This window comes from Anarrhichthys ocellatus, unplaced genomic scaffold, assembly GCF_004355925.1.
Source record: "Anarrhichthys ocellatus isolate YVR2014 unplaced genomic scaffold, GSC_Weel_1.0 scaffold71, whole genome shotgun sequence".
NCBI classification, from domain to species: domain Eukaryota; kingdom Metazoa; phylum Chordata; class Actinopteri; order Perciformes; family Anarhichadidae; genus Anarrhichthys; species Anarrhichthys ocellatus.
In genome coordinates, this window is record NW_022280101.1 from 697,900 (window position 1) to 709,776 (window position 11,877).

At 45.9% G+C, this 11,877-nt stretch overlaps 1 protein-coding gene across 1 annotated transcript in view; it reads right to left on the reverse strand.

Annotated features, from left to right (window-relative positions):
* Positions 1 to 488: 488 nt before the first annotated feature.
* Positions 489 to 11,877, reverse strand: part of kcnh3 (potassium voltage-gated channel, subfamily H (eag-related), member 3) — a 107,906-nt gene continuing 96,517 nt past the window's right edge. Inside the window, exons 11-15 of the mRNA XM_031873419.1 lie at positions 7,310 to 7,524; positions 3,320 to 3,576; positions 2,931 to 3,031; positions 2,785 to 2,837; positions 489 to 2,127 (exon numbers count right to left, since the gene is read on the reverse strand). Of these exons, the coding sequence (XP_031729279.1) occupies positions 1,141 to 2,127; positions 2,785 to 2,837; positions 2,931 to 3,031; positions 3,320 to 3,576; positions 7,310 to 7,524 (1,613 nt within the window). The 3' untranslated portion in view covers positions 489 to 1,140. The remainder of the gene's footprint in view (positions 2,128 to 2,784; positions 2,838 to 2,930; positions 3,032 to 3,319; positions 3,577 to 7,309; positions 7,525 to 11,877) is intronic.

An 11,877-nucleotide genomic window follows, 5' to 3' on the forward strand; every position in this document is an offset into this window, starting at 1 on the left:
AATACAAATAAATTAATTCACAGCCTGAAAAAATAAATTACATTTTAGGGTAAAGGTGCAAGTGTTCTCTGTACGTGACGCTGATGGCTTTCAATGTAAATTCTGATCCAAATGCTGCCCGTGATTAACAGGTGAAGGACTTTAAGGAACTCTTGTCTTTGTGTGGAGAAGGCACGGATGGCTGGATGGCTAAAGCTCAGGAGTGATGCGGGAGTTTGCTGAACAATCTGGTTGTAAACGGTCACAATGGTGATAAACAGTTATATATGGGTAACGTTTATGATATTTGTGTCCCCCCCCCCCCGCCCCACTTTTTTGTCTTTGGCACACAACGTAACAGCTAGCTCAGATGTTTTAGGTCCACTCTCAAATAGAAGCACTTCTGCTCCTCTACATGCTCATGTACTGGTGTCCTCCAAACTTCTTTTACAGAGAAAGAAAATTAAGAAAGTTAAAACCAATTCAAACATCTTTTTAGCTTTTTTTTTGGGGGGGGGGGGGGGGACATAATTGGAGGGCATGTGTATGACTCTGAGGAAGAGTGTTTTCCTCTACCAGGCCAGAGGAAGATTTTAAAATGTAAAAATAATCCCGTTGATGCAAACTGGTCCTCCATGTGAGGTGACTGAATGAAGAGTGTACATTCCCAGTCCGGCAAGCTCGGACTATCTGACTTGGGTGAAGACATGTTTCCCGCTGAGATATGTGTTTTTTTTTTTTTTGTACCTGTCCTTTGAAGAGGAGGAGACATCCATACTTGGGGTTTTTAAAAAGCAACAAGAGGGTTAAATCGGGCTCCAGAGATCAATGGAACCGGTTAAAAAGTTGTGCTCTGGGTTCTGTGAGTCCCAGTAGCTGCGGGGGTCGACTGACGCTACTGAAGTGTTGATACTGTAAGACAATTTGTGCTGTTGTAGTTCTGTGGATGATCGGTGTAGAGAAGTACTCCTTCACACTGATCTGCTGACAGCTGGCATTGTGTCTCGGCCTCTTTCTGTTAACATGTCTGTCCATTTCCTGCCTGATGAATCACTTCCTGTGTTGATATGGACCAGCCGACTGTCTTCATCCAGCCGTCCACTTTCCCTGATCTGATCTCCGTTTTTCTGCTACTCTTGTCGTCTCACAGTTTTAACCCGCTCATAACGCTGGCTCCTCTTCATCGATGAAGCTGATGTGCTCCGTGGAGGACCTCCCCTCCTCCACCTGTCGCCCCCACTCGTGCATCTCCAGCTCCTGGGGACGGGTGGCGGGTTGGGCCTCCCCGTGGCGCGGCTGCGAGTTACACCAAGGTGCAGTATGGGTATCTCTCTGCCTTCTCCTCGCACAAACACAGTCCAGAGACATTGGCAGGGAGACGGTGGAGGGATGGAGGGACACGACGGGGGACGTGAGTGGGACGGAAGGGGAAGGTCTCAGCCGACGGTCTCCGGGGGAGGACGTGAGCGACGGGGGAGCTGAGCAGTGGGAGGACGGGGGAGGAGGGGTGTCCTGGGAGGGAGGCGGAGGGAGCAGGCCTCTGCTGGCACGGCTGCCAGGTCGGGACAGGTGGGGGCCTTGGCAGGGGGAGAGGGAGAGGGAGGGCGAGGAGCAGAGGGACATGGAGAAGGAGAGAGAGGGTGAAGGGGTGTGAGACACCAGGGGAGGCTGGTCCTGCAGCGAGGGCAAATATATCCCATTGCTGGAGGAGCCGTGGAGGCTCCGGAGGACTCCTTCAGGAAGATCTTCCTCAGGGGAGGGAAGATCAGAGTGGGTGAGGCCCCTGACCTTGGCCCCCAGGGGTTTGGATGGGAGCTGTGGTGACGCCGAAGGAGATGAATGAGGCCTTTTTGGTGAATGAGGAGTCGGGAGAAGGCATCCTGGCAAATCCACACCCTCCGTGTCTCCGCTGTCCAACAGGGAATGGGTGTCGGGTCTCTGGAGGGAACAAGGTGTGGCGGCGGCGGGCGGCAGCACCAGACAGGTGCTCGTAGACAGCTGGCTGGCGCTGCTGGGAGGCGGGGTTAAATTTGGCATTATGGTCATCAGGATTGGCTGCGGTGTGGTTTGGAGGAGGGGCTTGAGCAGGCGCGTCATTTCCTGCAGCTCCCGACTGAGCGTGGAGACTTGTTTAGAGAGACTGTTCATCTGTTTGAGAGAGAGACAGACACACACACCGTTAACACACACACACACCACAACACCAAATCAAGGTCAGTCCATGCAAATGCTGTTTAAAGTTTCTTGTTGTTCAGGTGGATAATGGATAGAAGGCAGGGGTGCTTACAACAATGTCTGACAAAGTTAATCCTTATTTGTGTTAAACCTAATCTGATACACACTCCGCATACGTAATGTCCACAGTCACATCATGTACTGTGACTATGGAGAACATGCTGCATGCTCAGATTAAATACTAACATGGAACTACAAGAGCTCTGCTGAAGAAGTGTAATCCCTCTAAATCTATTGTTTTGATAATTTAATTTGGAACTGGATTGGAACTGGCAAAATTCTTTCTCAGCTTATTGTCTAACTTTCTAACAAATAGACATTTTGACTAGTTTAGGCGGGGCTACCTTGTGATTGACAGGTCACCGCAGTTAAAATATGGTAACTTTCGTTCACTGGTTGCAAAAAACCAAGATGGCGACGGCTACTACTTCTCCAAAATAGTAATTGCCATGAAATCCATTCATGAAATAGTCTGCTGAGTAATACAAACAACCAAAGCCATTTTGAGGAGTTCATAACTTCTTCAGGTAGATGTGTAAACAAGCATCATCATCATCATGTAGCACTCACCTCCTCTGTCAGTTTGGACACACTCTGCTTGATCTCTGAGTGCTCCCGGATCCCTACACACACACACACACACACGAGAACATTAGTCCTCCAGAAATAAAACTATTCTCCTCAGAGCGAGGCTACTGTGTGTGTAAACGTGTTACCTGGGTATGGAGAGGGCGGGGCTATAGGTGACATGCTGGGACTGAACTCAAACTTCTGTGAGGAGGTGGAGTTGTTCTCCGTTTCAATGCCGTCCACGAATCTATGCAGAAGAAAAGGGATTAAAATAAGAGACGGCGCACAGGAGAGGAATGTAAATCAGAGAGAGCACTAATTACAGTGTGTGTGTGTGTGTGTGTGTGACTTCATTCACACATAAAACAAACCCCTCTATCAGCAGATTTTGCTCACATGCAAACCTCCACGCCCTCCTACAGCAGCCACGTGATCCACCAGTAACCTACTGGTTTTCATGCAGCCACACACACACATGCTGCTGCAGCATCATCAGCTGATGCTGCTACTTCTGTTTCATGCGTGCGTGTGTTACCTGGGGCTGAGCTCGGACGGCGCACTGCAGAAGCTGACCACCGGTATCTGCAGGGTGGCGGGGCGGCAGTGCTCGGAGGGCGCGCGGAACGGCCTCGGCGGCAGCAGCGGGGAGCGCAGCGGCGAGTTGAGCCCCCTGCTGAGACGCAGCGGGGAGCGATGGGCGCGTGACACCGAGTTCTGCTCCTCGTCGACCTCCTCGTCCTCGCGGATCGACGGCAGCTTCTTCACCAGGCCGCCGTTGCTCTCCCAGTCCACCTGCGAGTCAAACAAAAAGAGTTCAACCGGGCGGCTGTTGACGGAGGAGACTGTTCCGCTTGTTTTGAGCACGTGTTGCATCACAGTGTTGGTGACGCAGTGACGTGGTTGTGCCAGCGGGTGGCAGACAAACAAGAGTTTCCATCATTGAATGTTTTGATGTACTGTACTCAACATACTCCCTCTTCCAACAGAACAGAGAGCATATCTAAGACCACCACAAATACAACAACAGGATATTTCTTGATCATCTATCTGATTTCTTCTTTTTGAACATTTCTGAGCCCATTTTCTTTCACCATTTTCCTAGTGTGAGGAGTTTTAGTGTAGAGGTGCTATCAGACAGATGTTATTCCTGGGTGTATGAGTGAATATTTGTTTCGGTGGCTTAAACAAAAATATTGGGGCTTTTTCCTTTTGCTGCTAGTTTATTAATAGGAAAGATCAAAGTGCTGGTGTACTGTTTAGTACACTTTAATCACTTTTCAAACTTGCCTGGTTTTCATTCAGGAGTTTGACCCACGTCAAAACTTTTCCCGTCTCCCTCGAGGGATTGTGTGAGACGAGGAAATGTCAGAGAGAAATCAGAGAGAGAGATGGAGGAGCGAATAGTAACGAGTCCAATTCCAATTATTTCTCATTTTGTTTTGAGCGAATATTGTTTTGCCTCAGTCTTTGCCAGACTGCAAAAAGAAGCCTGTCATGCTACATTTAATACAGACTGCTGCTTCTGACTTTTTCCCTCATCACTTTGCTCCGAGCATGCACACACACACACACACACACACACACACACACACACACACTCCCCCAGCAGTTAAATCCGTCCCTGTTCCCCATCAGCGATGTCCCTGCTTATGAGTTGAATAATTTAGGCCGTCTCCAGTGTTGATGCTGGGTCGCTGAAACTTCCAGAAAAGACTAGCTAAACAAAACAGCACTTTCTGTCTGTGATTGTACTAGAAGAAGTCAGAGTTCAGCATTAAATAGTCAAGAGCTCAAGATACAGAGAAAACAAGAGCAGACTTACACCTGTTTTTGTGGCTGGATGTTTATGTATGAGTGAGTTGGTGGGACTTAAGATTAATAAATGTCCTAAACGTTTTATACATTTTAGATATCTTGAGTCTTAAATCCCCCCACAAATATATTTTTTGACAAGCCACCAAAACAATAAGTTATTTTCTGATTATTTGAACTCATGATTTTTTTATTTTATTTATGTAAGTGTTAAGGTATGGTTTTATATACTTTTGTAATAGTTTTTTATCTCTTTAATGCTCTTTCACCCTACAAGGATCATAATGTTCAAATGAACAAAAAAAGAGTGAAGACGAGTCTTTCTGCACATCGTGTCTAAAAACATGTGCTATAAGGTCCGACCTTACCAACACACTGAAAACAATTTCACTGCATCCACTTTAACAAACAGCAGCTTTAGGGATTACAGTATAAATTGCCGATCTCCTCCAGCGGCTTCACAATAATAACATAACTTGTGCCCTAGAATGACTGGTGCAGTGAGTAATAAATGTATTTCACATCTCATCATGCAGACAAGCCAACGCCCCTCCACTTTCCCTTTCCTCCCCTGTTCTCTCCCTCTCTGAGCCTCACTCTAATTAAGTCTCTCCTCTCCCTCCATCCCTGCCTGCTCAGCATACTCTCTCCTCCTTCCTCCTCCTCCCCCAGTGCCCTCCCTCCCTCTGTGCCACCGTAATGTATTTTTAGCTCTTGTTCTAATTTTAGCTCCCAGCTCTGGAGGAAAACCAAGGAGCGCTCTGCGATGCGGGGGCGTGATAAGTGTGCACTTGCCTCGTGTTGGCGAGTGTGTGTGTGTGTGTGTGCGTGCTGAAGTTTGCATTTCGCATCATGTATGTGTGATCGAGTCATGCAGAAGTCTGAGAGCAGGGCCTGCATGTGAGAGTGGATGTATGTAAACTGTGTGTGACACGAACGAACAAAGTGCTCTTTTTTTTTTTCTTCTTGTTTTTGGTGCTGTGTGTGTGTGTGTGTGTGTGTGTGTGTGTGTGTGTGTGTGTGTGTGTGTGTGTGTGTGTGTGTGTGTGTGTGTGTGCGCGCGCGCGCGCAGTATGTGGCACTATGTGGCACTATGTCGTTCTCCACACCAGCATGTTTCTGGTGCAGAGATTGAACAGGAGAAGAACACAGGGAACCCCCCTTGCTGTTTATCATCTTATTCTTTTTGATCAAGTCTACGCCGGGCAACACGTCTCTTCTTTGTTGCTATGACAAATCTATTTCATCCTTTTGGGACTGCCTCCTCAAGTCTCTGTCTACCTGGAAAGGAGGTGCTGTACATCTGCATTCTTTTCTTACACACATGTGCAAACACGCTCTCCTGGGCTGCTGCTGGTACCAGAAAGGTTCTGCATTCATAACCAGTATGGACATCAAAACCAGAGACATGGGCAGCAGCTTGTGGCATCTGGAATCATGCATCCTCTTGATACTGCTACGGACACATGCTGATATGTGCACGCATTTGCACCACGCTAATACTCTGCAGTAAGCGTTCTGTGCACGGGAGAATCACACGTGTCTGCAGTGGAAAAGGAGGACCTTAGGAAGAGCAGAACAGAAAGTCTTCCCCCCTCCCCTCCCTTTCGTCTCTCCTCCTCCACCTTTCTCTTCTCCTCGGCTGGCTGCGCTATTTAGATCGAGCGGGATCCAATCTTAGCAGCAGCTGCGGGGGACACAGCTATTCAGGGACGGCCCGTGCTTCCTCCCTGCACTATTTTTAGCAACAGGACAGCTTCAAACAGCAGCACTGAGCTATTCTTGTCCCTGTGTTTTGCTCCCTCTGCTGCTGCACCAGCCAGAGGCGCAGGCTGTGTGCGTGTCTGTAAAATAGCAGTAGATATGCAAAAAGCACTTCGAGCCTTGGCTTGTGAAATTGTGATGTGTGCAGGGATCCGTGAGTGTATTTTACAGTAGTGGTTTTCGAGGTCATGTGCAGCTTTTACCCGTGAGACCCCTCTGAAGGCGCCTCTCAGGCTGCCCGTTAGAATTTCATTTTCGATTTGCACTTTGGAGGCCGCACATGGAGAGATGTGACTGATCTGGTGGGTTGCATCCATGACTCAAGAACACTTACTCAGTTTCTTGTTATCAGGAGAAACCTTTCTTATTTTTTACAAAATTCTTTTCACTTCATATCAAGATATTTTTCATCGCATTTCTTCTTACTAGGTACCAAATTATTCTCCTCTTACAAGAAACTTTATCATCTTATATCACAAAACCAACATATGTCAGTTTTACTCAGCTGTAACTGTATACATTGCATTTATAAATACACACCTGCAGACCTTTCTTCGACCCTTTACTGCACCATTTTTGATGACACGGTCCCCACCTTTAGCCATATTAGCCTCTAAATACCTCCCCAAACTGTAGCAGGTTTTGATAAAGTGACAGACTACTCACTTTCCTTCCCCAGTACCCAATATTAGATGACGTTGGGTTGATATGTACATGACCCTACATGTGTAGAATGCATTCTTATTCCCACTTTCTGACACAAAGTTTGAGCAAATCCAACAATACTATTAGTCACTGGCAATCCCATGGCCACAAGGAGGCAGTCTGATCAGTTCAAATTAATAAAAACTACTTTATTTGTCTTTAAGGAGAAATTTGAGAAAACAACGATTGCAAACATAAAAACACAAGTCTTAAATCTGTGATATTACTCTCTGTGTGTACTCACATCAGCCCCGTTGCCCTCTCGCAGATTGTACGTGAGGTCGTGCTGAATCTCGCTGATGAACTTCTGGGCGTACTCGGGGTAGAGCCGGAGGACCTCGCGGAGGCCCTTGAGGCTGATGTACTGCAGGTCGCAGTAGGTCAGGGCCTTGACGTTGGCGTTGGTCTTGATCACCTGCTCTTTCGTCAGGGAATCCGAGCCAATCAGATCCCCTTTACCTGCGCATGCAGAAGGACACACGGACACGTTTGAGTCTTTGAAGCGGTGAATCAGAGAGAGAGTCATTTCAGTAGCTGAGGGAGTGCCCGCCTGAGGGAATCAGAGAAGTAAATTAAACACACGGACTCTCTGAGCTGTAGATCAAAGACCGAAGATCAAAGGGATGGACCTGGAAAGTCATTTCAACAAAGATGGGAGGGAGAAGGTGTTGCATTGAATAGTAATCGTACTTAACATTACTTTTTTTACAACGATATACCAACTGCACAAAATAGCATTTAGCAGAGTTAGTATTCCCGAACGTCAAAAATGGTACAATATCTGTATTACTTGAAGTAAAAAGGGTAGTTTTCTGAAGAAAAAAAAAGTACTGAAAAGTATTCCACTGATTTTGCAAATCAAAATCACTACTCTTGTGAAAACCAATGTACAGTGTGTCTCCTGTTATTTTCATTGAGACTATTAACTGAGCCCACAGCATGTCGAGAATAATTAAAATACAACAAAGATGTAGGCCGACTTTCTTTTGTGAGGCTTTTGACAGACAAAGCCCACTGCAGTATTAGGAGGGAGAAGAAAAAGAAAAGGGAAAAAGTCAAACTGTCGGTGGCTGCACAGCGAGACAGCTGAGAACAGAGGAGCGAGGGGGCTGCAGAAAAAAACCAAGCAGGAACGTGGAACACAGGCAAGATGGTGGAGGGAGGTCGGCAAAGAGGGAGGAGGAGGAGATGAATAAAAAGGGAGAGACGGGTGAGACTGAAGAACAACACGGTGTCGTATTGGGGCGCAGACTGGCATAAGTTGATTGAGAAGAAATGGATGGGCGGTGGAAGGGATGAGAGGCAGGAGCTTGGAGCATGCCATGTGAGCAACAGTCGCAATTGGACGTGGCCCTCCAGCTCTCCCACGAACCTCCAACCACCTCCACATCCTGCTGTCGCGGTCCAACAGTCGTCTGCACCCTCGTTTCTGGATCCCTGCCCTCCCCCGTCTGTGCTTCTACATAATTTGGCACAATTGGCTCTTTACATGCTCTGCTTGTCTCTATCTTTTTCACATCACTCACACATCTGCCTTCCCCCCCCCACTTATTTTTCCTTCCCACACCACAGCTTGGCTCCAATTCTCTTTTGTTTTTGCACAAGATGATGGGTGGCGATGGAGCCCCGGGCGACAGCAAGCGTCAGCGAGATAATCACAGCAGAATGTTAAACTGAGCAGGAGGTGAATGCTTGAAAGTGGCATTTAAGAGTGCATCATTGTCTGGTCTTCTTCAACGTGTCTGAGTATACGTGAAAGCTTGTGAAAGGAAGCTCTTGTAGATAGAGCAGGGCCCTCCAACCATAGAGGTTTTGGGACCGAACAGTTCTGGGGAGTCCTTGAGAGGAACTGCAAAGTTTGCTACAAGCTCTTTTTTTTTTTTTAGTGCGATAGGAGTATATAACCAACTGTGATACGCGCCACAAACATAGGAACACAAGCCAATTAGACACCATAAAAGTACCTGTTGCCAGTTTGAAACAGATTCTTTGGCTCAGTAGTCTTTGTGCTATTGTGTTAGCCTTTGTGCTAACGCTACTGTGTTGGCCTCTGTGCGAACATTACTTGGTTAGCTTTTTTGCTACTGGGTTAGCCTTTGTGCTAATGGTTTAGCTTGCTGTAGAGTGGCTCTCACTTGTTCTTTAGCTCAGTGGGTATGTGATCATCAATGACTTAACTTCTGGACTCACTGTTGGTCCATTTGTCGGTGTTTTCCACTGTTTTTTGTTGTTGTCACAAGCAATTTTTTAAATGCCGTTTGCTAGTGCTGCATTGGCTGATGTGTATGACCAATCATCGTACACTTACACTAAATATTAAACTATTCAAATAAATTAATAATCAAGACCGACAAGCTGAGCACAACCAAACGAGCAGTCATGCCTTTTAAAGCAAAAAGCAACAGGAAGAAAATGATGTGTACGTGTGCTTCATAATTAGTAACTAGCGTGCACTAGGAGCCCATCATGATAGAGTGCACTGCGGCCTGTTGTAACTATCTTAAGCCACTGTCACACACCATTAATTTAATTCTACGTAATACATCCCATCATACGTTACACTGATTTGGCGTGATGGCCGTAGTGAAGGTCAATTTATGGCCAAATTTACAGGCTGAAAATAAGACCCAACAGGTGCCTGCATCACAACTTGTTTCATGCGTCATGCATGGAGCCAAATGTTTCATATAGCTATTACAAATGACATTTTGAGCGGTGCGCAGTCATTTAAATTTTCTCATGTAGAAGAGAAAGAACAGCGATAACCAGCTCTAGTCTTCAATGTACAGCTCCAAAGGATATTGCTGGTGGCTGGGTGCGTGCGTGCGTGCGTGCGTGCGTGCGTGGCTGATTGAGTGTGTGTGTTCATGTTTCAGAATTTGTTACCATTGCATGATGCTCAAAATGTCTTCGTCCGTGACTCTAATTGACTGAACGCGTGGTTGCACTTTAACACTCAGGGATCTGTTTTGGTCAGACTGGCCAATAGTTGGAAATGAACCGTGCAAATGAACATGAGTACAGTATAATTCCTGGAAGAACGCTGTAGATGCAGGTTCTTGGTAAAGGTCATGATGGGCTGTACCAACAGCTTCCTGGGCTCTGCAGGGCTTTGCTCGATCCACACTTCAATTATTAATAATCAAGGTACTTTAATAATGCAAAATCTATTCATTATTAATACCAGCACAGCCCCGCATTCCGTCTATAGATGTGCGTGTATGTGTGTCATGATCAAGATCAAATATCGGCCGGGGGCTCGGCATTTGAAGATAAATCCACTTCATCTCACAGACACACACACACACACACAGGTCGACACACAGGCGCACAGGTACAGCCCATTAGTTTAATACATCCTGACCTTTTGAGAAACTGACTTTTAAGACATATACATCCGTTGTCGCCACACAGACAAACGCACATATAAATCCTCCCCCTTTCTCCCTCATCTCTCCGTCTATCACTTTGTTCATTACACATTCACACAAACACACCTCAGGAAAGCTCGCCCCGTTTGCTGGATTAGTGTTGCAAAGGCTTTGAAGCACATCCAGGGGAAATTAGATTTCAGCCTGCGAGACAGCCAGCCAACGAAAGAAATTACTCTAAGCTGTTGTCACAGGTGCGACATTGTGTCTGACCAATCAAATTCCAATTTGCAAGATTCCTTTCAGTAGCCTACCAGTTGTCTCTAACCTTTACTGCTGAATGCTGGCTGATTCAGATTTTTTTTTTTTTTGTTCCGTGTCTGCAAACATAATTAACTCACAAAAAACATCCGAAGCGACACAGGGATTGGCTTCTGGTGTTACCAGAGCCATTAAGAGAGGAGTGTTAGGTAGCACTCTTTAGCCAGATTCCTATGGCAGATTTGCAGCATTTTGTGATTTTGCAGTAGAAAGGCTGCAAACAGATTTAGATATTTTTTAAAATCACATTATATACATTCATGTTCACCTTAAGATGAATTGTAATAACTGTGGGGATCCTTCCAACTGCATGCAACCATTGGCGCACGGTAGCTGAACCAATGACACACTAACAATCATAGACTGTATACAAGAAGTAAACGTGGTCATCGTGACGTCACCCATTGGTTTGTGGACTGCCGTTTTAAAGCCTTGAGTTCACCGTCGTCATCTTGGATTACTGCCGTCGCCATGTTTTTTTTTTTTGTAACCGGAAGTTACCATATTTGGAATGCGGAGGAGTGATGTAGAGACGCTGTATACGACTCTGGTAGTGGCATGTGTCTAGTTACAAAAAAAACACAACTGCAAGCCTCTCACAAAACATCTACTTCACCCTGAACAGAGTACTAGTTACAGCTGCCTGCTGTGCGACTGAAACCATCTGACAAGAAATATTGTTGAAAGCTTCCAGCTTCAGAGAGTTCTGCTCATTCTGTGCAACAACACTGATTTGTTTTGTCGCACCTTCATATACTCTCCAAGACATTGCTTTGCAGGATACGATAGTTTGGGGATATGGTAAGGAGGTTTCTATGACTTTCAAGGGTTAATTGGACGTGTGTGAATGCTGAATTTAATGTTGAACATAAATACCGCACGCATTATTTGTGTTTGGATGAGATATTGTATTCTGCTCACACAGGCACATGTAGAAAGACAAAAGCATTTAAACACATTGTTATGACTTAAACAGTAAGTAGCACAAGGTTTACTGGAACATTTTGAAATGCCCTCAGTTGACTGAGGTGTGAAGTGGTCCTTCTGCTAGGATCTATTTTTCTCCAAATTAAATAAGACTTCTTAATGATTTTTTTCTCCAAAACCCCTTCTGTTGAGT